Source organism: Arvicanthis niloticus, chromosome 1, assembly GCF_011762505.2.
Source record: "Arvicanthis niloticus isolate mArvNil1 chromosome 1, mArvNil1.pat.X, whole genome shotgun sequence".
NCBI lineage: Eukaryota > Metazoa > Chordata > Mammalia > Rodentia > Muridae > Arvicanthis > Arvicanthis niloticus.
Window position 1 is genome coordinate 89,268,380 of NC_047658.1, and position 26,370 is coordinate 89,294,749.

The 26,370-nt window shown below is 50.1% G+C and overlaps 2 protein-coding genes across 3 annotated transcripts in view; one reads left to right on the forward strand and one right to left on the reverse strand.

Annotated features, from left to right (window-relative positions):
• Nucleotides 1-18,823, forward strand: part of Scnn1b (sodium channel epithelial 1 subunit beta) — a 61,079-nt gene extending 42,256 nt beyond the window's left edge. The window contains exons 4-13 of the mRNA XM_034520435.2: nucleotides 1,793-1,983; nucleotides 11,411-11,514; nucleotides 12,223-12,386; nucleotides 12,659-12,766; nucleotides 14,425-14,542; nucleotides 15,328-15,403; nucleotides 15,746-15,803; nucleotides 16,575-16,636; nucleotides 17,819-17,894; nucleotides 17,997-18,823. Of these exons, the coding sequence (XP_034376326.1) occupies nucleotides 1,793-1,983; nucleotides 11,411-11,514; nucleotides 12,223-12,386; nucleotides 12,659-12,766; nucleotides 14,425-14,542; nucleotides 15,328-15,403; nucleotides 15,746-15,803; nucleotides 16,575-16,636; nucleotides 17,819-17,894; nucleotides 17,997-18,377 (1,338 nt within the window). The 3' untranslated portion in view covers nucleotides 18,378-18,823. The remainder of the gene's footprint in view (nucleotides 1-1,792; nucleotides 1,984-11,410; nucleotides 11,515-12,222; nucleotides 12,387-12,658; nucleotides 12,767-14,424; nucleotides 14,543-15,327; nucleotides 15,404-15,745; nucleotides 15,804-16,574; nucleotides 16,637-17,818; nucleotides 17,895-17,996) is intronic.
• A 6,663-nt stretch (nucleotides 18,824-25,486) lies between these two features.
• The window catches only part of Cog7 (component of oligomeric golgi complex 7), a 58,374-nt gene continuing 57,490 nt past the window's right edge, over nucleotides 25,487-26,370 (reverse strand). For both annotated transcript variants that reach the window (XM_034522575.2, XM_034522565.2), the window contains exon 17: nucleotides 25,487-26,055. In XM_034522575.2, coding sequence (XP_034378466.1) covers nucleotides 25,889-26,055 — 167 coding nt within the window. In that variant the 3' untranslated portion in view covers nucleotides 25,487-25,888. The remainder of the gene's footprint in view (nucleotides 26,056-26,370) is intronic.

The window sequence follows — 26,370 nt, forward strand, 5'->3', positions numbered from 1 at the left end:
GGTGTGAGCTGCCCTGTGGTGCTGAGAATCAAACCTGGATACCCTGGAAGAACAAGTGCTCTTAACCGCTGAGCCATCTCTCCAGCCCTCACCTGGATTTTTTTGTGAGAGTTCTGAGGATCCAACTTGGATTCTCTTGCTTGTGCTACAAGCATTTAACCAGCTGGACCACTCCAAGCTTTAGAAGCACTCTTTAAAATGTAGAAGTAGCTGGTGTGTTAGTCAAGACTCTTGGATAAGAGTGACCCAGCTTGCCAGGCAGTGGTGGCGCGCGCCTTTAATCCCAGCACTTGGGAGGCAGAGGCAGGTGGATTTTTGAGTTCGAGGTCAGCCTGGTCTATAGAGTGAGTTCCAGGACAGCCAGGGCTACACAGAGAAACCCTGTCTCGAAAAAAAAAAAAAAAAAAAAAAAGAGTGACCCAGCTTAAACTAGTTTATGCAAAGCAGGGAGCCATTGGCACACATAAAGGAGATGTCCAGAATTCACCTGGGTTCAGGCATGGATGGATCCAGGTGCTCAGGTGCTTTTGTGGGAACTAAGCGCCCTCCATCTCAGCTCAGGACATGCTCTCTCCTGGCTGACATCTCAGCAATCTCCCCACACAGTTCCTCTTTCTCACTAGAGCCACAAGTGCTCTGGATTATCTCACCCTTAAAATAATCACAGGCTACAGGACAGCCTCCAGTGATTCAGTAATTGGCCAATCCTGGACTAGAGCTGGCAGAGATTTCATTTTCACAATGACCTGAGTGGGGAAGGGGGCACACAGTTAGAGGCCCCCCCCCAAAAAAAAAAACCCAGCACCCACACTGAGACTAAGGTGCTGCTGGCTCATACAGGCCCTGTGGGAGAAAACCCATGTGGGATCTCCCAGAGCTCTATGCAGACCAGGCATCATCCCTGGAGACCCCAAGGATGTGGTTCAGGGGCTGGGCCTAGAGGCCTACACTGTTGGCAGCTTCCCTGGTTACTCCAAGGGTCAGCCTCAGACAGGGGCAAGAATGGGATGTGCAGTCTCCTGAGGGGCAAGTGTCTGCCTTGCATTGGCACATGGTTACAGCCTCCAAAACCCACCCCACTCCCACTCAAACCAGCAAATGGCCTGCTGCCTAGGAGCAATGCCACACTTAGGGTGTGGTCATGGGTTACCTATCTGAAAATTTAGCCCAAGCCTATCTGTCCACTACCTCTTGGGGTGAGCCCCGTGTCCGTGTGTGTCCCTGTGTGTGCCCACATGGCCCCATGCATCTGAGTGTGTGTCTGTGCACATGTGTCTGTGTGTGTGTACTCATATGAGTTTGAATGTGTCTGTGTGTATGTACCCATGTGTGTTTGTGTCTGTGCCTGTATGCGTTTATGCATCTGAATGTGTATGCTTGTGTGCCCATGTGTTTGGGTGTGTATGTTTACTCATGTGTATCTGAGTGTGAATCTTTTGTGTGTCTTTGTATGCCTCATAATGTATATGCAATGTGTCTACATGTGTGTCTCTGTATGTTTGTGTGTCTGTGTATCTCTGTATGTGTAATGTAATTGTGTATGTGTCAGAGAGGAACTATGTATCTGTAAATATGTCCTGTGTTCACACCTAAGAGTTCAAATGAGGGCTGTGTATGACTACCCTTGAGTTGTCTGAGGTGATGTCCCTGAGCATGCATGAGCTAGGATTCTAACACATTTCCCACCACCAGGGTGAAGCCATGGGGTAGATAATACAGTGCTGCCATTGCTTCTTGGGTTCCTCAGGGCAGTGGCCTTCCTGTCTTCAGGAACCTCTCTTTCATTTCACAGTGCAGTGCCAATGGGACTGTGTGTACCTTCCGGAACTTCACCAGTGCCACCCAGGCGGTGACTGAGTGGTACATCCTGCAGGCCACCAACATCTTCTCACAAGTGCTTCCCCAGGACCTGGTGGGGATGGGCTATGCCCCTGATCGCATAATCCTGGCCTGCCTGTTTGGAACAGAGCCCTGCAGTCATCGGTGAGCGCAACTCCTGTCCTCTGCCATGACAGACAGAATGACTTAGCAAATGACTTAGCAGCCCGACCCACCAAGGCTCAGACCCACCCAGATCTAGAATAGCTCTCTACAGCACACAGGCTGATCTATGCCTCAGTGTGTTGTCGAAGCTTGCTGGAAGTACATCTGAGACATCTCACGACACTGGAGGGAATCACTTTGGGAGAAGTCAGCAAGGAAGGCAGATAAGGAAGGAGGATAAGGATCTGCAAGGAATCAGTGACTGTGGGTGAAGCCTGGGCAGCCCTGATTCATGGGAAGACGTGCTGTGGTGCACGAATAGAACCAGAGTTGTCCTTCCTTGACAGAGGGGCCAGGCCTTTTATAACATTTCCATCAGCCAGGCTTGGCTATTGGGCACCCCAGGAACAGGAGCAGCCTTGGGTCATTAGCTTGCAGCTCCCAACAGCTGGGGGATAGATGATGTTGTGGTGGTGGTGGTGGTGGTGGTGGTGGTGGTGGTGGTGGTGGTGGTGTGTGTGTGTGTGTGTGTGTGTGAGAGAGAGAGAGAGAGAGAGAGAGAGAGAGAGAGAGAGAGGCGGGGGGGGGCAAGGAACTCTTGGCTACACACACACACCCATCTGGTGGCATATCTGGGTGGGCACCTGGCATTGCCTGGCTTTTGTTTTCTAAAACAGGACAAGCATCTCCACAGCTCTCCCAGCTGCTGTGAAGGGCATATGTCAGGTCCACACTAGCGTGTAGAGCGAGGCTTATGGGGGCTCGAAAGCTTCCTCTTTCCTACAATGCCTCTTCATGTTGAGAGTAGCAGAGTGAGGGTGACAATGACCCAGAAAGTGTGGGGACCTTCCAGCTTGTCCTCAGAGTCCCACCTCTGTTTCCTGGGCAAGGTGACTTGTGCATCTCCTGGTCTGAGTTCTCAACTCTGCTGCTGCACAGGGGCTCCTTCGAAGGACATAGGACATGCTTCCAGGTTCATCTTTCAGGGATAGTAGCCTACACCCTAACCCTCCTAGAGGCTCAGCGAAGAATAGGCTGAGAGCTGCACTCTGTCCTCCCCTATGTGCAGGTGTACTGGGCAGCCATTTTGCACATGGTGTCAAGGAGTTATCAATCAAACCAAATGTGATGGTTCAAGCCTGTGGTCCTAGCACTCAGGAGGGCAGAGACAGGAGGACCAAGAATTTTCTCTCTCTCTCTCTCTCTCTCTCTCTCTCTCTCTCTCTCTCTCTCACACACACACACACACACACACACACACACACACACCAGGTAAGATAGCATCAATATTCCATAATGCAAATCAGAAAAATGGCAGTCCCCATGGGTGTAATAACCACAAGATAGTACCCCACTGATGGGACAGGTCTGCCTTGAGGCAGGTTGGATTTCAACTAATTATTTGTATTACTAAGCCCACATTTGATAAGGAATTCAAATTAATTAATGATGCCATATTTAGTGGACCTTTTATGGACCAAACTCTATTCTGAGCACTTTTCATATATGAAAGTATAATTCACCATGGCAACAGGCCTATGAAAGGGTGCTATTTTCCCCACGACTCCAGAGAGATTAAGTCACACTGCTGGTGAGTGGCAGAGCCAGAGGCCTCTGTTATTCATAGGTGGAGCTTAAACAACCAAGCATGGTGGCAGATGCCAGTAGTCTCAGCAGGTGAGACCAGCAAAGCTGGAGTTCAAGGCTGGGCTACATAAGGCCCTGGAAAGAAAGAGAGAGAGCAGGGACAGGAGATAGGGAGGGAGGGAGGAAAAGAACAGGAAAGAAAGAAACCAAAGGTATCTGTCCTTGTCCCTTCCTGTCCATTCCTTTCAAATCTCTTGAGCCAAGCCTCAGAAACAGGGGCCACCCAGCTACTTGTCACAAAACCATAGCCAACCTACACCTAGGCTGCCCCTTACTCACACAGCTGTGGCTACCAGCTTCCTTTCTTTCTTTTTTTTTTTTTTTTTTTTGGTTTTTCGAGACAGGGTTTCCCTGTGTAGTCCTGGCTGTCCTGGAACTCACGCTGTAGACCAGGCTGGCCTCGAACTCAGAAATCCACCTGCCTCTGCCTCCCAAGTGCTGGGATTAAAGGCGTGCGCCACCACCGCCCGGCGGCTACCAGCTTCCTGAGTGGAAACTGAACAGGACTGTGCTCCTTGACTTCCACCATACTGGGCTCCTGATGCCTCATCCCTGCCTGCTCACTTTCTGCTTCTGTCCCTTCTGTTGGGCGTATGAATTCCTCAAAGGAAAGACCTGGTGTTAGGAGCACGCTTTGCAGCTGCACCGGGCCATTAAGCTGCAAAGTTGAATACCAGCCAGCACTGTGTTTATTTCCACATTCCACTTAGCATCTTTCTATGTGTCTCTGTCTCTGTCTCTCTCTCTCTGTCTCTGTCTCTCTCTCTCTCATCAGTTCCTGTCCTTTTATCAATTCTGCAATTGTCAGTCAGACATTTGCCGCAGTAATATCCAAGTGGCTGTCTGAACACACCAGCAGCACAGCCATCAGAAGGGCTCTCTCGACCAAGGCAACTAATATTGCCAGTCACCATGTTTCAGAACAGCCAGCCAAAGCTTGTTTCTCTTGAGCTTGCCCTTGGGAGCAATATAAGACACCTTCGTTTTCTTAGTCCGACCTCTGGGTCTCAATACGCTGAAGGCTGGACCCCTTTTAACCATTGTAGTCAGACCAAGTGCAAGACCCTTCCGTGGTTTATCCTGAACCTTGGCCTCAGCACTCACTTTAGTGTCTGAGGACTTGGCCTCCAGTATCCAAGGACTTTTCTGTCAGGGTCTGCCACAAGCTTGCATGGCTTTAAGGTCTGACCTAACTGGAGCAGTGAGGGAATGAAGAGAGAACAGACACTCGGACACAGAAGGCTGTTATTGAATGGTGTAGCTCAGAATTTTCATTATATACAGTTGAGCAGGGAGGCAGGTTATTACATATACCTGTACAAGGAGGTGGGTTATTACATACAGCAGAACAAGGAGGGAGGTTATTACATATATACTGACAGACAAGGAGGCCTGGCTTCTGGTATACAGCTGGATCAAGAAGACAGGTTTAGCTGATCGTGGTAGCAGCCTCTGTGGAGGGGCAGTCTTCAGGCCTGCTCTTCAACAGGAGAAGACTATGATTAACATTTTCTGCACATGATGTCAATATTTGCACTTGGAGCTGAGGAAGTCTTTCCATCCTCTGAGCTAACACAGGGAGGCTTTGTCACTCCCTCGGGTCTGAGGCACTGGGGTCCTTGGCATGGCTGTGCCCATATCAACAATACTCAAACCTCATTCACATCCTACAAGGGTCTTCACAAAAAATCTGTGTCTTAGCAGTGGTTCTACTACAAATGGGAGATCAGAAAGTTACTTAGGGTCTCTATGCCTCAGTTTCCTTATCTAACAAATGGGGTGAGTGGAATGACCTCAGAGAGCTCATGGGGGATTTACGGTAAAGTGCTTAGAACTGAGCCCCACACTCGGGACCAATTCTCACCACACTAAAAACAAACAAGCTGACTGTGGAATTCTTTCATATTTGTTGAAAAGTGGCAAAGACGGGGGACTGAAGAGATGACTCGGGGGATACCATCACTTCCTATGCGAGTATGAGGACCTGAATTTGACCTGGGACCCATGTAAAAAGCTAGGTCTGGCTGCACATGTCTGTGGCCCCAGCACTAGGAGGACCTTTCTGGCTCAGCCTGACTCTGGGTTTACTGAGACTGCTTCAAGGGAATAAGGCAGAGAGTGAGAGAGGATACCCAACATCTTCCTCTGGCCTCTCCTGTGAGCAAGAGTGCACATGTGTGCACACACATGGACACACATACACACACATAATAAACTACACATACACACATGCAAACACATGCTCCATATATATAAACCACACATGCCACACACATATCATATATACACATATACCATACACATACATACATGCATGCACACAGATGCACAAATATATACCACACATATAAACCACACATACTACATATATATGCACATGCACACACATACAACACACACAAACACACTGCCAAAAACAGTGTATAGAAAACTCTTTGACCCCAGTGGGTTTTTTTTTTTTTTTTTTTTTTTTTTTTTTTTTTTTTTTTTTTTTTTTTTTTTTTGTAGCATCCTGTCTCACAGTTGTAATCTGTCAGACTAAGGCTATGAATATGATGTAGGTCATGGGTGGAGCACCTGCCTAGTGTGCAAGAGTTCTGGGCCAGAACCTAGCACCACAAAAGCAAACTGCAAAGAATGCAAACTGGCACGTCTCTAGGAAGGAAACAATATGCTTCGTTCTGATTGTATCTGTTTTCCCACGAGACATTTTCCTGTCAAGGACTCTATCCAGGAGCACAGGTGGCATCAAGCATGGATTCTCCTTGGTAGGACAATTTTTCAAGCTTCTTTGTTGAAGGTGACCTTGAGTGCTTCAGAGAACTGGCTGGATGTCTTGTGGGAAGGCCTGGATGTGGGTGGACCTGTTTGATCTTAGCAGGGGTGATGGGCTCAGGCAAGTCTGCTGAGAGGCCAGCTGACACCTTTAAGAAATCAGAGTTGGTGGCGCATGATGGCCAGGTTATAGCACCCATGACATCATCTTCCTTGCTTGGGTATTGCCTGTCCTTATTCTGGAAGTGAGTCACACGGTGTGATGGAGAGGGCAGATGGTCACATGATGTGGAGGGCAAGGAGACTCATGGATGTTAGGAATCTGAACTTGGGTCCTCACGCTCTGGCAGCTGGCACTTTGCCATTTTCCCACTTCCGCCCCACTTTCCTTCCCCCTCCTCTTCTAGATATGTTGTACAGTCAGGTGTGGAACTCCTAAGCTCGAGTCTCCAGAGTATCTGGCACCACAAGTGAGCAAGAGTGTCCCTGGGTATCTCCCGGTCCTTTCTGAAGGCTTGCTGGCCTCTACTTGGATCCAAGGCTCATGTCCCAGGAAACATTTATAGAGGGGACTCTTGGTCTGGATCTAGAGGGTGTCAGGGATGGGCATGGCCTCACTGGGTGGCAGGCATTACCAACAAATGAATAGTTGGCACAGACAACCTGGAGTGCAGCCTGCGGGAAGGGACTGGCCACACCCTGGCAGCCTCTGCTCCCTTCTGGGCTGCATCTACCCAAGACAGTCACTTGGGAACACTATGTCCTCATGGCCTGGGGCGAGGTCTCTCTCTTTAGAGCAGGGCCTGGCTGCAGCCTGTTTGCTCTGCTCTTTGCCTGTGGTCTTAGCTATGACCCACACAGTATACAGACACTGGTGCCTGCTCAAGGCACCTGTTCCCCTTCAAGCCTTTGCCAGTGCTGTGCCCCCAGCAGGATATGCCCTTTCCTTTCCCACCTACAAGAATCCACCACCTCTTCCTCATCCCTGGAGTCTCACCTCGGCCTCACCTTGGCCCAGACACCTTCTTCCCTAACCCACCTTTACACGCCACCTCCCCACCTCCTGCGTCTATCTCTCTAGTGTCCTTATCACATTATTTATTCAACAAATATTTACCAAGTGTCTGTGTGCTGCTGCACTGTGTGCCAGGCCCTGGAAACAGAGGTGTGGACAGCGCTAGCCAGGGGCTTTTCACATCACACTATGCAAGGCATCTCGCCCTAAGCTCAGTCCTAGAAGGTAGCAGCTGCTGCATTTTTATCCTTGTGGTGTACTAACAGATGGGGAGAGTGATGCCCGGAGACACTGGGGACATCTTCAAGCTCACTGGGCTAGGAAAGGACAAAACCAGAAGTCAGTTCAGGGCCAACTATGCTCTTGACCTCTGGCTGTCACAGATCAAGGACATGGCTCCTCTTGGGCTCAGAGTCCACAGCAGGGGCATCAGATGGGTGAGCAGATAAAGTGGGGTGATTCCCCAGGTGGAAATCTGAGGGGAGAGGTCCATTCCTAACTCCTCATCATAGTTAGCTGAGCCCTGTCACTTTGCTTGGAGACTGAGGAGGTCTCAGGAGGAAATGAAACTGAAGGAAATGAAGAGACCAACTATTTAATGGGCTGGTTAGATAAGGTTCTCTAGACGCAAGGATCAGCCCTGTGCAGAGGCCTGTGTTTGCAAACATCTGGAGTGGTACTCAGCTATAGTGAATGAGGGGGCGGAGCCTAGGTAAAGGAGCCAGTGGGCATCATGGATCCTCTGGAGGGTATGAGAGGGGTGTGCCTTGCCCAATTCAGAGATGGGGGACCATGGCCCTGACACTGCACAGCAGGACAGAAGGACAAAGGTGGGGACAGGATTTCTGTGAGGACCTTGGCATAAGATGACTATTGAAAAACAAAGGTGAAGATGGGGCTTCTGCAGGGATTCTAGTGCAGGATGGCTGTCAGGGAACAAGGGGAATGAACAGGAGTCCTGAGGAGCTTGAACCAGAGATTGAGCCTTAGGATAGGACAGGCTACTGCCAGTGAGATGACTCAACGGGTGAATATGCTTGCCCCAAGCCTGACCATTTGAGTTCAAGTTCTAAGACCCACATGGTGGAAGACAATTGACTTCTATAAGTTGTTCTGTGGCCTCTCCATGTATGGATCCCCTCAAAAATAAATAAATAAATTAGTGCAATTTCTTTTTAAAGTGCATAGGCTGGGGCATGTTTGAGGACAGATGTGACAGAGAGCTATCCCTTGCCTGTGCTGTGGTGTAAGCTGCACCGAGCAGCCCGACCCCATTTTCCAGGCTGCCCCAGCTCAGTCCCCACTCTAGAAACGTTTGTGGGGCCAAGAAAAGCCAGCTGTTACTCATCCTCCTTATGGTTTAGGAAAACCAAAACCCAGAGGCTGCACAGTGCAGCCCCATCCAATGTTGGCCTGGAAAGCCAGGGGTGGCGCCTCGGTAGGATTTCTGTGTCTGCTCTGGGCCATGCCAATCTCCTTACAGCTCAGGGCTGAGGCAGAGGCTGAGAGGACTTTCTCATGAGCGAACGGGAGAATACACTCAGTTATCCTAGGACCAAATGAGACGGTGTGCTCAGAAACAGCACGGGCCTGGCCCTGCAAAGTGCTCAGTAAGCACCTCCGGATGGAAGGTTTAAGACTGGAACATCGGTTGAAATTTAAATTTCTCACATTTGGTGAACTTACCCTGTTCCGTCCTGAATTTAATAAATATAAAAGAACAGTGTAGATAGATAGCCAGCTGCTGGGTTTGCTTGGGGTAGTTCTTTTTGCTTTTATTTTGAAAAACATGCTTTAAAACCACTGCGTTTATTTATTTATTTATTTATTTATTTATTTATTTATTTATTTATTGCACAAGCCACTGCCCACACATGAAGGTCAGAGAGCAACTGTGGAGCCAGTTCTCTCTCTCTCCCTCTTTCCAGTGTGGATCCTGGGGATTGAACTCAGAAGGTCAGGCTTGTCAGCAAGCAGACTTCCCGGATGAGGCATCCCCAAACCCTTGAAACATACTTTCAATGCTACTTCTGAAGGACATGAGAGCATCCACACCATAGCAGAGGTGGGGGAATTGCCCAACCCCTGCTAGGGTTACAGGTGTGAGCCACTACACGCAGCTCGTGGATTTCCTTTAATCAACCATCTTTTTTTTTTTTTTTTTTAAATGGATAGGACTGTATATACATGCGTGCTGTGTATACTTACGTGTGCCCACATGTACTGATGGTGTGACTATGTCCTGCTGCTACTGCACACAGTGAACAGTCAAGGCCCCTCCACCTTCCAAATATTTATCCTTCCTTGGTTTGGAAACTTCACTTCCAGTTTTTGTTGTAGGACTGTTTCCTTTTGTTTTGTTTTGTTTTGTGTTTTGAAACAAAGGCTCACTACATAGCCCAGGCTGGTCTCACACTGGAGACTCTCCTTTCTCGGCACCCTGAGTGGCTGGCTGACAGGCATGCCCCACCATACCAGCCCCATTTTCTAGCTTGTGTAAAATGTGTCATGCATTGTCATGAGCTGCCATTACCCTGCTGTGCTGCACAGCAGCTGACTTCTCTGTTTCTGAGGGATGGTTCTGCCATCACTCATCCCACATTGCACTTCTAGTTCTTGATAACAGTAAAGACTCTGTCCTATGAGCTATTGGGTTTGTACAAGGCTACCTCACCTTTAATTATTACCTAGACCAAATTGAAACTGTATTTTAATTTTGATATTATTTGTGTGTGCATACACACATGCATACGTGACTGCCATGGTATATCCTTGGAAGTCAGAAGACAACTTTTGGGACTTGGTTTTCTCCTTCCCACCATGGGTCCTGGGAATCAGTGTCAAGTTGTCAGGCTTGTGTGGAGTGAGATTTTTCTTAAACCAAGAGACACAGTCAAATGAGACATAGAGGGCTTGCTAACCAAATATGATTAAACAACTACTAAAATTATTTGGGTCTTGGTTTAAATAAACAAATTGAAAAAAAAACAAATTTACTATTTGTGAGACAGTGGAAATTGGAACTGCATATTTAATCAAGAGCATTGAGAGATTTTGCTGAGAGTTTTGAACATGGCAACAGCATCGTTTTGTAGAGCTCTTACATTTAGAGCTGCAGGAAGCCTTCTCAAATCCAGGCAGAGTGGCACACACCTAGAACCCCAGAAGTGCCAGAGGCCAGAGGATCTCAGGTCCAGGGCAGCCTGGGCTGCACAGTGAGGAAGTCTCAAAGCCAAAAGCAGAAAGGCCAAGACAAGCTACATCCTTTTGAAGGTGTAGTGACTGTGGCAAGCATCTGGGAACATTTCCTCTCACAATCCTCAAAGGCTAAACCAGCCCCAGCCAAGAGAGACTGTTGGGAGCCGACTTTAGTAGAAAGCGGCTAGATCAACTTTGCAGCCATCTGGAACCATATACCCTGATGAAAGACTTGGTTTTCAAAAGCCTATTAACAGCTGAAGCACACTCTGATAAATATATTGTTTATTCCACATAGCTTGTTTTGCTGTTTAGTGACCTCAGCTGTATGGTGCACATGGTAAAGTGTTTTCACCTGTGTTCTCCTGCTTGTGTTTATAAATACCCCAGATTTCCTTTCAATAAAGAGAGACGGGCAGAGACGGGACGAGAATTAAGACCGGACCACACACCCTGTCTTGTCTCCATTCTTCGTGATGCTTGCCCCTCTATCCCCACTCTCTCTCTCTTGACCAGAACACTTAGCCCCAAAGTGTTGAGGCAGAGTGCGGGTCTCAACAAGAGACTCCCTCCCTTCCTCCTCTCAGCCTTCTAGGGGTCTGTTTGCTGGCTTCCACGAGGGTGCGGTGGGGTGGACAAAAGGAAGGAGCTGAGCTCCTACAGCCTCCCCTCTAAAGTGTTTAAAAGGCAGACACTGCCCACTCCCCTCTTCAGCAGAGCAGGACAGTGCCCTGGGGGAGCCTTCTTCCCAGGCAAAGCTCCCCCACCCTCCTGTCTTCCCTGTTTCTTTAGGAACTTCACACCTATCTTCTACCCCGATTATGGCAACTGCTACATCTTCAACTGGGGCATGACAGAGAAAGCACTTCCTTCTGCCAACCCTGGGACTGAATTTGGTGAGTTTGGGTTTGTCAAGGAGATCTATAAAGTGCTGAGACAGTAAGATCACCCAGGCCAGCCTGGGCTACCTAGCCAGATCCTGTCTTAAATAAATAAGCACCTCACTAGCACATCATATGTAGCAAGTACTCAGTGAGTGATGGCTCAGATCAGGCAGACATGTCACCCCAGGATCCCAAGTTCAGGGCTGGATGTGAGGGAGCAAGTCTTTGCTTCTAAACCAGGCAGCCAGGCAGGAAAACAGTCTAAGAAGAAGATTGAGGTGAGGCAGGCACTGAGAGGGAACGTTCCAGAGCTGGGAGAGGGCACACAGGAGACTCTGAGGCTTTGAACAATCAGGAAAGCTGCAGGAGGAAGTGATACTAACTGCAGCCTGAAGAAAGAGTGGGACGGTCCAGAAGAAAGGAGAGGGCAGGATCAGCATTCCAGAGTGAGGGAAAAGCGGCTCAGAGGCACAGCAGGAAGGAGCAATACCACTGGACGGAGGGATGAGGTCACACGTGTGGGTGGGGTAGAGTAGGCAGCATAAGTGGGCAGGTCGCGCTGTGTAGACGAGAGACTACAGGTGGGGCACAGGAGCCCAGGAGGAGATTGTGGGCCCCAGAGAACGCCTTGGCTGAACAAGACTTGGTCACTTGGGTGATGGCCTCCCTCCCATCTCGGTATATACAAACTCAATTATCCTCGCTGTCCTTCCCCAACAGGTCTCAAGTTGATCCTGGACATCGGTCAGGAGGACTATGTCCCCTTCCTTGCGTCCACAGCAGGGGCTCGGCTTATGCTCCATGAGCAGAGGACATACCCCTTCATTAGAGAAGAGGGCATCTATGCCATGGCAGGAACTGAAACATCTATTGGGGTGCTGGTGGTAAAGACAGGGCCCCCAGGGCAGCTTGAGTGGGAGGCTGAAGGGAGAAACTCCCCTGTCCAGGCTGCCCTCCCATGCCCAGAAACTAGCATTCATGACCCCAGCCCACCCTTCCTCCATGCAAACCTCAGTACCTGGCAAGGCACTGACCTTTTGTGCCTTCTAGGACTTGCAACTCCCCAGCCCTTTGCAGCATCCACTTAACTCCATGGGGAGGTACAGACGTACAGAAGGGGCTACCAGGGGTCTCCATGAGCCACCTCTCTCCACAGGACAAGCTGCAGCGCAAGGGGGAGCCCTACAGTCCCTGCACCATGAATGGCTCCGATGTTGCCATTCAGAACCTCTACAGTGACTACAACACCACCTATTCCATCCAGGTGGGAAGGCTGTGCAGGGTTGGTGACCTTGGGGCCCTGTCCCCTTTACCTTACGAGAGCTGGACTGGCTTGGCCAAATCTTGTCTTTCTTATTTACCTACTTATTTGAGACAAGGTTTCTCTACGTAGCCCAAGCTGACCTGAAATTCAAAATACTCTTTTCTCAGTCTGTTCAGTAGGGGGATTACAGGCATGCAGCACCAGGTAGATGTGGTTGCATTTGTGTAAGTGGTGCATGGGATCATGGTGCTGCAGGGACCCCAGGGCCCAGGGCTAGATACTCTTACATCCTGTGGGCAGGTGTCCCTGAGGGGATTACCCAGGATGGAACTCTCATTGTGTGTGAGATTCAGTGCTGATGGTCTGCATGCCTTTCCTCATTTGATCTCTTCAGTCCCTCCTCTGTGATAGCATTATGCCAACGACAGCAGCATTTATGAGTGTACTAACTACAGCAGGTTGGGCATATACTTTAGCAAGTAATTTACATGTGTTACATCCTCAAGGCGTCCCTGGGATGCACATGGCTTTATACACATGGCTCTTGTGTAGGAGGGAGGAAAACTGGGTTTCACAGACCCTAAACTGAATGTGCTTCAGGCACAGGGTTGAGGGTAACCTCTGTTTTCCAGATGAGAGACTGAGGTCTGTGTAAACCACTCGCCCAAGCCAGAGCCACTCTGATGCAATACCTCCTCTGACCCCACTCTGTCTCCTCCTCACTACACCTCTGAATGGGCCAGTCAGCCCAACCTCCTGCCAGTAGGGACCTCAGTGGTCCCTCAGCGAAAAGAGGTCAGATGTATTGGTCTGAAGGAGAGGGGGCAGGGGAGGAGGGAAGGAGTGGACAGAGGAAAGAGAAGCAGGCATGGGCTGGAGCAGGAGGCCATTGTAGTCAATACTTGGGACATGTTCATGGGGGAAGGAGCAGGCGTAATAACTGCTTCCAAGCGCCTGACACTGTCCTGAGTCCTTCAGTCTTGGAAGGCAGGTATGACTAGTATCCTGTTTCTCCATGAGTAAACTGAGTAACTCACATGTTACTCATTTGCTTCAGGACACATTGCTGGTCCGTGAGTGAGCTGAAACCAGATTAGAATGACCTGAACCCCGTGGACATTGGGGCTTTCAAAGTGTCCTCACTACAAACCAGTTCTCGGGGCTGGGGACTCTTGTGTCCTCTCTACTGCAGCTTCGCTCAGCTCTGATCCATTAAAGGTCACCCCTCTGCCCCCCTTGGGCATCTCACCCCATCCCACCCCCTGTCATAAGAAAGCAGACCTGAGGCAGCTTGCTTGCCATCTCTCCGGGTCTCCGTGTGCACAGACCTCAGAAGGATGCTGACACTTCACTCGATGAGCTGTTAGCTCACTTATTTGAGGCGGGCCACCTCTGCCCATGCCATCTACAGGACCCAGCTTTGGAAGGAGGCTTGGGGCTGCTGGGATCTGGCCTGCATCCCTGTTCAGACCCCAAGAAGCTGCCATGGGGTCCCAACTGCGGCCTGCCAGCAGAGCCTGTAGCTGCAGCTGTCAGCAGCCCACACCTCCTAGTCCCCAGCTCTCTGTCTGTCCTGGCTGTAACTTCTCTGGGCTCCTCCTTCCTGGTACTGGAATGGGACCATCCCACCACATCTGAGATCTGCTCTGCATCTGCAGGCCTGTCTTCATTCCTGTTTCCAAGACCACATGATCCATAACTGTAGCTGTGGCCACTACTTGTACCCACTGCCTGATGGGGAGAAATACTGCAACAACAGAGATTTCCCAGACTGGGGTGAGTACAGCACAGGAAGACAGACAACAGTGGGTGAAGGAAAGCCCCTAGCCAAGGGGTCCCTCCCCAGTCCAGGGGCCTCTCCCCAGCCCACAAGCTCTCCCCCAGACCCCCTTCCCAAAGAAACTTCTTTCTCCTCATCTTGATTCCATGAAGTACATGCTTGAGACATATAGCTGGGGGGGATGACCTGTCCCCCCAGGCACGTGTGTGCCATGCACATCCCTGCACACACACGAGCCAGAGAATGGGGCTGCTGGAGAGTGCACATAAGAAGGCATGGCTGTGTCTCTATGCACAGAACACTGTGCCACTGCAGTACCTGTGCGTGCTCATAAGCAGTCACCTTGCCTCCAGTGTTTGCATGTGCACACAAAACCATTAATCCATTCTCAGCAAGTGCATTGGTGCATGATGGGAACTGGGCTGGAAGGGAACACTGAAGAAGCTGCCATTGTAGTATGGTTTCATCACGGGATGAATTTGCAATGGGGTTTCCACAGAGATGGAACCTGAGAGAGAGGGTCCGGGGGTGGGGAGGTGGTTAGAGTCAATCTATAGATGCACTTAGTAGTCATAGGTCCTACCACCAATATAATATACAAATGAGAAAAACATACATTTATTTGTTTGGTTGGCTGGCTGGAGCAATGATTTTAGTAACAAGGGACTTAGATTGAGTCTCCCTTGGGTGACCTAGGAGGAGAGCAGAAGCTCCCTGGGGGAGGGGAGACCCCTGGAAGCAGCCCTCCTGGCTCCTGATCACCTCTCTCCCTCCCATAAAGCCTACTGCTACCTAAGTCTACAGATGAGTGAGGCCCAGAGAGAGGCCTGCCTCAGCGTGTGCAAGGAGTCCTGCAAGTGAGTGTGTCCCAGGGGGCCTGCAGGTGCTGGGGGGTGGGGGCACAGGGTGATGGAGCCTGTGGGTGCTGGAGGTCATAGGGTGATGGGGCCTGTGGGTGCTGGTGAGGAAGGCACCAGGCTATGGGGGCCTGCGGGTGCTGGGGTGGGGGCACAGGGTGATGGGACCTGCAGATGCTGGGATGGGAGCACAAGGTGATAGGGCCTGCAGATGCTGGGGTGGGGGCACGGGGTGATAGGGCCTGTGGGTGCTGGTGAGGACACCAGGCTATGGGGGCCTGCAGGTGCTGGTGAGAAGGGCACCAGGCCATGGAACAGCAACAGGGCTGGCTTCTCTTCCAGTGACACCCAGTATAAGATGACCATCTCCATGGCTGACTGGCCATCTGAAGCCTCTGAGGTGAGATGTTGGAAGGCCTAGCTCCTATCTTTGTGTTGAGAAGCAGTCTGGGACTTTAAAGGGGGTCTTCTACCTCTCTCCCCTCCATCTTTCTTTCCTTATCCCCTTCATTGATCCCTCTCTCCTTCCCTCCTTCCCTTCTTTCCACCCCACCAATACTCACCCGGGCACCATGCCAGGGACAGACATAGTCTTCCCTTTACCAAATCCACAGCCCAGTCAGTGAGGGACAACATATACATAGAAATAAGATCATTTCAAAGTCTAGGCAGTGAGGGACAGAAACAATGAGCAAACAGCAAGAGAAAGCACTTGAGAAAGCAGGTCAGGGAAGGCCTCTCTAAGGAGCTATGGCCAGAGGCAGAGCTGGCCCAGGCCAGGCAGGGAGGGTTCTGGGAAGAAGAAACAGCTAGTGCTCTGGCCAGAGAAGGGAATGAGCCTGAGACATATCTGCCTGGGTACAAGACAGCTGGAGAGCTGAGCCCCTCCTCCCTCTCTTCCTCTGACGACAGCCAGGCTTTCTGTGAGTGTCGATGCTCTCAACTCAAGGCTCAGGCTTCTGGAAGGTGAAAGCTGCTTTCTTCCCTGGCCCAACACTACAGGGGCTATGTCATGTGTGTGTGTGTCTGTGTCTGTCTACACACATGGGCACACTGCAGGGGCTATGTTGTGTGTGTGTCTGTCTGTCTGTCTGTCTGTGTCTGTGTCTGTCTACACACATGGGCACGCCTGCACATGTCCTGTTCTCTCAGCTGCCTTTTTGGGTTCTAGGATTGGATCTTACATGTCCTGTCTCAGGAGCGGGACCAGAGCTCGAATATCACCCTGAGCAGGTGAGGCTGGAGTGTGGCCAGGGCTGGTGAAGGCAGAAAAGGGAGGAACCAGTGCCCTGGGCAGGGCTTGCACATGGAACGGCTGCCCAAATTGCTCTTGCTGTTCAAACCAGTCCAAGACTAGAAAGGAAGAGGGTCTAAGAGGGAAAGAAAGGCGCCTGAGGGCTCAGTGTCTAACAGAGGCCCTTCTTCATGTGTCTGCACCTCTCCATCACCCCAGTCTTCCATTCTTAAAAAACAAAAACAATTATTTGTGTGTGTTATACATGTATGTAGGCACACCCATACCATGGTGTGTGTGTGTGTGTGAAGGTCAGAAGACAACTTTGTGAAGTCAGCTCTCTCTTTCCTTCTTTCTGTGGGGCCCTTAGATTGACTCGGGCTACCGGGCTCGTGTGGCGAGCACTTTACATGCTGAGGTGTTTCCCCAACTTCCAGCCTTCCATTCTCCCCATCCACCCACCTTCCCTCCATCCATTCAACACAAATGCTCTGAGTGCAGGAAAGACAAGGTTTATACCATCAGGAACCTCAAGCTGAGATGCAAAAAGGTCTTCCAGCCAGAAAGGTCTTCCACAAATGCCTCTCTCTTAGGAACAGGGAAAAGCCTCAATGTGCTCCAGAGACAGGGGGGTTGGGAAACAGGTGACATCTGAGAAGTTAAAGCTGTTTCCAGTCAAGAAGAGTCTGAGATACCCAGGGGAAAGACCGAATATGGGAAAGGCCTGGAGAAATGGGACAACCCAGCCTTTCCAGAGACTCCCAGTGTAATGGGGAGCCACTCCTTTGCCACCCTCTCAGCCCCAGGTGCCCTGGTCACCCTGCTTGAGGCTGCCACACTTGTTGGGTATGTGGTGGATGGGATGGGCTACCCTAGGCCCAGAGAGGGACTGCAGAGTGACCTCTGGGGCTATCTCAGGCCAGAAGCCCTTTAGGAAAATGGCAGACATGGAGGATAAAGGAGAGATCCACAGGGCAGGTGCTGAGCACAGATGGCTCTGAGGCCCAGAGTGGGAAGGGCAGTAATTCCAGGTTTGGTTTGAATCTCCTCATTCCCGGGAGCAACTCAGGCTGGAGGTGAGCAGGGTGCCATGCAGTGCCCTTCCCAGGGGTGAATGCATTACACCCATCCTGGGAGGGATGACAGCCCGTGGTCCCAGCCTGCCTTGCTGCCTCCTGCAGGAAGGGTGTTGTCAAGCTCAGTATCTACTTCCAAGAGTTCAACTACCGTACCATCGAGGAATTGCCAGCCAACAATGTGAGTGCGGGTGTGCCAGTCTATGGATCCCTGAGACCCTGGGGAGGGATTAGGGCCCCAGTGCTGGGCAGGACTGGGCCCTCATCTCCCCGCTTCCTACAGATCGTGTGGCTGCTCTCTAACCTGGGCGGCCAGTTTGGCTTCTGGATGGGGGGCTCGGTGCTGTGCCTCATTGAATTTGGGGAGATCATTATCGACTTCATTTGGATCACCATCATCAAGCTAGTGGCCTTCTGCAAAGGCCTGCGCAGGAGGCGGCCACAGGAGCCCTACACTGGCCCGCCACCCACTGTGGCTGAGCTGGTGGAGGCCCACACCAACTTTGGCTTCCAGCCCGACACAACCAGCTGCAGGCCCCATGCTGAGGTCTACCCTGACCAACAGACTCTGCCCATTCCAGGGACTCCACCCCCCAACTATGACTCCCTGAGGCTGCAGCCGATGGACACCATGGAGTCGGACAGCGAGGTGGAGGCCGTCTAGACCCCCCCCCCCAGAAAGTAGTGAACTTGAAACTGAGGGAGTTACAGCCATTACCAGTGCCCTGTTTCATTAGGCCTTATCCGAAGAGCCAGGGCACAGATGCCCAAGCCAGAGCCCATGTCCCTCTGGTCAGCCCCAAGCTGAGGGGTCCATAGGGTCAAGATGCTGGTACCAGAATACTGAACTTGTATCCTTTTCTGGCTCTTGCCCACCCTACCCAGCCTTAGCTCTCTGTTGACCTAGCACACAGGCTCCAGAGACCCCTAGAGTCCCTCTTCTGGTGACAGGCCACTTCCTTATCTGTTACCTCCTCAGTCTCCCAGAATCAGTGACCTTGCCCAAGTTGGTATTGGCTGACCTCTGTTAGCAGACTGGGGGGCGGCATCAGGTAAGAAGGCTTGACGGGAGCACATGCTTTGTTTAGAAAATAAAGAGAGAAAACACTGGATGGAGGTTTGTTCTTTATCCCACTGGGTAGCTGGAGTGCCCCGGAGCCTGGCTGACGAGTGGGATGGGCAAGCATGCTGCCTTGAGAGCCAAGCGTATTCATTCAGGCAGGCCAGGAATCCTGGACTACCTTGGGAATCGTGCACGTCCTTCCTTGTTGTCCTCAAAGCATTGGCCCAAGGTCCTAATAGGACTTCAGCAAAATCAGGCATGGGGCTGGAGGGCAGACGCATGTATTCCCAGGCAGGAAGATTCAAGTTGAAGACCAGCTTGTAGTACACAGTGAGACTGTCTCAAGAAACCAAACCACACAAACAAAAACCCCACAGAACAAATAAATGTTCTCAAGCACACCAAACGATTCGGTCTCTGCTTCTGGGGGCCTCTTAAGGCCTGTTCCAGGCTGACATTGGTCCCCGATTGGGTCATGTGCCTATCTCTGAGCCAATCAGCATGGTCAGTGATAAACTGAAGAAACTAGCTAAGCTGCTCAGATTGGCACACCCAATTCTATCCGCCCAGACCTGAAGCTACCATAGCACCCAGCAAATCAGAGTCTGAGGGGACTGTGGACTAGTGCCTAGAGTTGTCAGACAAAACTCATGTCACTCAGTTAAACCAATTTCGGGGAAGACAAATTGGTTTTATAGTATAAGTTATTTGTTTCTCTCACATTCAAACTTAAGTGAATGGTTGTGGGTCCAGGGAACCATGGACCCGGCTCCAAATAGGAATAGGGTCGTAGAGTCGTGTCCAGCCCTGGAAATTTTGTCTCAAGAGTGGTAGTTGTGGGACCACTCCTTCCCCTGACTGGAGCCTGCATGTTCTGGCATGTAGCCTTTCACCCCCACCTTTACACTTCCTTCCCCCTTATAAGGTCATGTCCAGCAGCACCTGTAATTCTCCCATAGGCAACCGCGGCATCTCCAACACTGGCCAATGCCAAGGATGTACCCTCTCCCCAAAGATCCCTATTCACTTCCCCAAAGGTTTAAATAGTCTTTGACCCCTGCCCCAATTAAATGAGCTATCTCACTGAAGCCTGCCTCTGGAGAGTCTGTTTGAGGTCTCATCACCCCCAGCTGTTCTTACCTCCATTTCCCTCTCAGGCCATAGGTTGAAGCCTTGGGCATCACGTTGTTACTGGTTGGGAAGTAGAGTGGAAACAACAAATGGCCCGGACCCTTTGCTGTCACACATGGCAACTCCGATGACTCCCCATAGAGAAGGCAACGTGCTGCTGGCAGGTGCCTGCAGCTGACCCACGCTGTCTGAGGGTCTAGCCTGCCGGGTGGAGATCAGCTGGGCTCCTTGGTCTGCCATCAAGGACCCACTGCCACACCTGTAGGGGAAGGCAGTCCCACCTGGGTCAAGCCAGAGGCTATATGGGGGACCATGTGCCCAGCTAGGCTGCAGGCTGGAGTCACCTGGTGGGGTTCCCATCCTTGCTACTATGACTATAGCTTTATCACCAGCAGCCCTCAACACACTCACCAACCCTACCTGTTGTCATTACTGAACAGCTGCTACAGCACATCAAGTACTTAACACCGTGCACCAGGCGCTATGCTGAGCACTTTATCACTTTAATAGTAGTACTGTGGGGGATGTGGGGTACACATGTTCATGTGTCACATGAGTGTACAGCCATATGAAAGCCAGAGGCCACTGACAGGTTATCTCCCTTGATTGCACTCCACCTTGGGTGTTTTTTTGAGACAGAGTATCTCACTGAATCTGGTCCTCAAAGAATAGGATAGCCAGCCAATGAGTTCCAGGCATCTGCCTGTCTCCAACCTAATGCTGTAGTTATAGACTACAGGCTACTGTGCCCAGATCGATCCATCTATCTATCTATCCATCCATCCATCCATCCATCCATCTATCTATCTATCCACCCATCCTATCCCATTCTATCTAGAATTCTTTGCTGAGTGACGCATCCCCTAACCCTCGTGCTGAGTACTGTATAATTCTCATTTCACGTCATCCTCATAACCAGGGAGTAGTAATATCTCATTTTAATTTGGGGTGTTCTTTTTTGTTTTGACACGGGGTCCCACTTGGCTGGCCTTAAAAGTCACAGATCTGCCTCCCTAGTGTTGAGGTTAAAGGCAAGTGCCACCACACCTGACTCATAATAGCCTATTTAAAAGGTAGGTAAACTGAGGCTTGAAGAGGCAAAGATGGTCACAACCACCATTCTAGTACGTGATTCTCACAGCTTGTAAAGCTCCTCTGAAACTCGTATTGAAAATCAATACTCCAGTTATATGTTGGGTTGGGAATGTAGCTCAATGGTAGACAACACACAGGAGGTTCATTCCCAGTAGCAAAGCAAACAAACAAGACCCCAAAATGGTGGCATTTGGGGGTGTCTTAATTGGGCAGTAAATGAGATTAGAGTTATCAGAGTGAGCATTACTGGCTTTATTTTTTAATTTGTGTGTGTGTGTGTGAACACACATTCACGCATGCTATAGTCACAGTAGAGTCACAGTGAGGGCAGCAAGGAACTCAAGTGGAGGTCAGAGGATAACCTGCAGCATTAAGTTCTCTCCTTCCACCATGTGGTTTGCAGCATCTTTGCCTCTGAGCCACCTCGGGGATCTGCATTAGTGGCTTCATAAAGGAGAGACAGCTGAGTCTCACCACGTGATGTTTCTGCCATGTCACGACATATGAATACAGACCCTCACTGGGATTTACCTTCAGCTAGACAAATTTGTTTATTAGGATTTGGAGGATTTTATGTGTGTGTTTTGGATACGTGTGTGCGTGTGTGTGTGTGTGTGTGTGTGTGTGTGCGCGCGCGCGCGCGCGCACGTGTACCATGTAGTAACCTCAGAGGACGACATCAGTTCCCTCTGGAACTAGAGGCATGGACAGTTGTGAGATGCTATATGGGTGCTGAAGATTCAACCCAGGTGATCTGGGCGAGCATCCAGTGCTTTTAACTGCTGAGCCATCTCTCCAGGCCTTGTTTGTTTTTTGAGACGGTGCCTCATAAAGTCCAGGCTGTGACTGGGGATGGAAAACACCAACTAGCTGTCCTGGGAGAATCCAGGGAGAGAGGGAACACACTGACTCCAGCAGAGATTCTGCTCACAGACACTTGGGAGCCATCTGAAGGTGTGCAACAGAAACTGTAGAGGAAATTTCCCCTAATTAATTGATTGGAAAATAAAGACGACAAGAAGCCAATCGCTGGGCAAAAAGGTGAAGGTTGGCTTTCTGGATCTGAGAGAGGAAGAGGGGATGCAGGAGGAGGGACCAGTCTTTGGACAGAGACGTAGAGATTAGGAAAAAGAGTCTATAGAAGATGATGAACCAGATCCACAGATCCTGAAACAGCCACAGGTAATATGAATGGCACAGAAGAGCAATAGAGTGATGTAGGGCAATCTGTCCAATCTAGGTGGGCAGCTTGTATCAATATCAATTGAGTTTTGAGTTCTTTGTGTTGGTGTTTAGGGGGCTGAGGATTTATTGTTATAAATCTTGCTGACAAATTACAAGCTCCTAGAGTTACAAACTTCTAGAGTTTTCATTATAAGGAGGTAGCAGCCGCCAGTCTCTGCAGGCTAGCTGCAGGGGAAGCGATTCTAGCAGTTCGGCCACAGCAAACCAAGGGAACCTGGGAAGACCTCATTGCCGGCCTATAGCCGGCATTAGCATGGATTGTTTTTTAATAATTACACACTACAAGGAACTACATCGGAACTGGTTTGCTGTCCTCACTCTCAGGAGACAGAGAGGCCCAGGTTCCAGGATGATGGCTTCAGTGGTCCCGTCATTAAGGTGGCTCAGACCTAGCAAGCCCTGCAGTCACCTGTGATGTAGAAGAGTCTTATGCTATTCCTACCAGGGACCAGAAGAGCCTTTTTAGCACTGGCAACAGGTTAGTCACACTCAGTTCACCCTAAACAATCCATGATTTCCACTTCCTCTCCAAAAGGTGAGACTATGAACAAACAATGAACATGAACTTGCCACATGTCATTGTCCCCACTGTCTCTCAATGTTTCTTCAGGTGGGCTAAGTGAGAGTTGGGAACCTTCATGGGGCCTAGAATCTGGCGCAAAGAGGGAGAGATTCTCCCAAGGTCACACTTCCGGGAGGTTGTAAAGTCTTGACTCCAGCCCCAGGCCTTTCCTCAAAAGTCCGATCCATCTCATGGAGCCCAGTTACCACAAGTGACTGCAGTACCTGTGACCTTCCAGCTCTCACTTCTCTCAGGTTTGACCCCTGCCAGGGACAGTCTGTAATCAGCTCATGAAAAACCAAAGTATTTCTCTGAGGGCAAAGTCACAGCTGATACTGTTGTCCATGCCAGCCAAACTAGTTCCCAAGGTATCAGGACAGTCCCAGCAAGATGCTAGCCCTGGTAGCCTCATGGGTGTGGCGTACCACCCTAAAGGGTGGCACTGGCACAAGCAGGCTGACCTGCTGGGATTAAGTGTCCCTACACTGTGAGCATGTGTCACCTAGGTCATGCACCTCCCACACGGTGTATAAAGAAGGCAGCCTGGAGTGTAGATACTATGGTCACCAAACTTACTCTCAACTCCAACTTGACACAAGGCAGTTAGTTGATAGGCCTGGAAAGTCCCCAAACCTCTCCTGATAGAGATAACAGCATGTGCCTGCCATGGCTGTGGTGGCTTCTATGAGAGACCCCAGCAAGAAGCAAAGCTGCACACTCGGGGTCTTGGATGCGCTTAATTTGGACAAGCAGCTCTCAGAGGCACCGTTGCTGTTCCCACCTTCCTTGTCAAGAAACAGCCAGTTGTAGCCAGATATGGTTGACCTAACCCAGCACTTAGGAGGCTGAGGTGGAAGATGGTGAGTTTGAGGCTAGCACTGGCTACAGAGTGAAAGGAAGTCAGATCAGATAGTGTGGGCTAGCTCGCTGAGAGGCAGAGGAGGGAGAGTCATGAGTTCAAGGCTTGTCGGGGTTACAAAGCACATTTGGACTAGCCTGGGCAACTTTGTAAAATACCCCCTGAAACTAAAATAAAAAGGGCTAGGACATAGCTCAGGGACAGTGCTTGCTATCATTCATGAAGCTGTTATTAGATCCCCAGTGGCACAAATAATAAAGAACTAACTTTGTTCAAGGCAGCCACTGGCTCATCCCAGAGTATAAATCCTGGTTGCTCTAGCCAGTGTGTTTCCCTTATTGGATTTGACCTTCTGGGAACCCTTGAAGACAGTTTTGGTTGTCCTCTTGTAGTAGAATTTTGTTTGCTTTAAAAACCCAGTTATGTTATGTTTGTAGGATTTTGGTTTCTTTAAAAACCCAGTTATGCTATGTATGTTTTTGTTTTACTCCCAGGTGTGAGATAAGCAACTTTTTCACAGCAAGTGATTATGATTTGCCTCGTGCACTAGCAGGAGCATGGTTTTTTGCCAGCTGCAGATAGTTTAATTCCAGGGAGTCTGGTAAGGGTATAAATGAGAGTCCCAGCGAGCATACGGCAGCTGCTGCTCCACCTGCTGCTGGCCCCAGCTGCTGCATTTGCTATTGCTGGATTGCTGTTTGGTGATATTCTGACTACAAAGATTGACACACCTAATGAGCATGGTGTAGTCTAAAGAGGTCTACACCCCTTTTCTGTCTAATCTTCTTTCTCTCCTACCTAGTGTTGAGAGATTGGAAGGGATTATGGTGGAAGGGAGGTAGAGATATAAGAACCCAGTAAAATAGTGCAAAAAATAGTACCAGCATCCCCTAGAGCTGTGCTCCTCGTAGCTAGTGAACAGAAGTCAGTCTCGCATAAAGAACAGTTTCCCAACAAAGTTATTTGACTCAAAATGTTGAAAGGACTAATCCGAGAAATACAGACGCAGGTCCTGTCCCTGCCCCCAACACTTTCCCAGCATCACTTGCAGCTGGGGACATACCTGTGACCAAGAAGTGGCCAATGTGGCCTAGAAGTCAGCAGGGGCTGGTGGAGCACTGCTGACTGCCTGGCAGAACAGAGAGCCATGTCTCTCCAACCCATCCTGTGGTTTCCTCCTGAGCATAGGTATGACAGTCATACTGCCAGGGTCACCTGCCATGAGCACTGGCAAAGGTCCCTACTCTGTCCAGGCCCTAAGTCAGCTCCTGGAGTCCCCACCCTCTGACGTTATTGAAAACTTAATTCCTCTCGGCCCAAGTCATTCAGGCAATGTCATTTTCTGTTACATATAAGGCAAACAGCCTTGATACATACAGAGGCAATAGACTAAAAAGATAAAAAAGGAGATTTGCAACATCCTGTACACTAAAATAAAACAAAAAGGGCAAAGTGAAGCTGTAAGATCCTGCGTGATTTGGCTCCATTCCTCTCTAACCCAAGTACCTGCTGCTCTCTTCTCCAGCCACCCTGGCTGAGTGTGGTCTCTGCACGTGCTCTGTGCTTCTTCCTGGAGGGACTCCCCTCTTGCTCCTTGCTATAGAGCTTCACCCCAGCCTCTGATGCTCACCTCCTCCTGCCTGACAGACTCTTCCCATGCCTCAACTTTCTGGTCTACCTGCTCAATATTCCTCCCTCCTCTGCTTGCTCCACACTGGTGAAGCCCTGGCCTCCTTCATGGTCCTACCTACCTCAGTGTTCTCAGGCTCTGCTCTCTGTGTGAGCACTCAGACATCACCAGAAAAGAAGGAAACACCCTTTGCCCCATTTCACAATGTTTATTAAGCCCACTTTTAAGATAAGGTTATTTTTTAAAATCATCTGAAAAATTCTCTCTGATAAATAATACATTACTTCTCATTTACAGCCTTTTTCTTGTAGAGACTGGGTCTCCCTCTAGTCTAGGATGACCTCAAACTCACAGTAATCTTCCTGCCACTGCCTCCCAACGATTATTTATGAGCATGTACTGCCATGCTTGGCTTATGTACATATACTACCATGCCTGGCTTATAACCTTTTTTCTCAGTTAACACACACACACACACACACACACACACACACACACACACACGCCCCACCACTGGCAGATACTGAGAATGAATCCATTCTGAGAGTAACCAGTCCTGACCCTGTCCTGGATGCTCTTCTCAGAACTTGTCAATAATTCACACCACGCATGGTGGCCACGGTGGCTGCAAGGCGGCGTGGCAGGCCTTTGCTGACCTGTCTATACTCCTCAGGCTTGGCCTTCAGGAGCGTCACAATGTTCTGGAGGGTGCGTGACGGCTGCAGACCCAGTGCATCCATCACGTTGATCAGATAGTCTGTGGGTGAGAAGGAGACAGACTCAGCGGTGTAGTGCATGGGAACCCTAAGGCCTTGGGTGCTCTCTTGCTCCCCCTGCAGGCAGGCTTTCACTGGGGACTGTGGAGCCCTTCTCCAACAGGTTTAAACTGGACTGTCCACATGACCAAGCCCTAGAACTGTCATTTGATGAAGAACGATTCAGCACTGCCCCCTTCCTCTCCCCTATGTCAGTGTCAGAGGTAGCTGGCCTCCCCTACATCCCAGTCCCCACATGTTCGCCAGCATGCGGAGAAGGAAAGGGCCTGGGAAACATGGGCCTTTTGAACAACCAA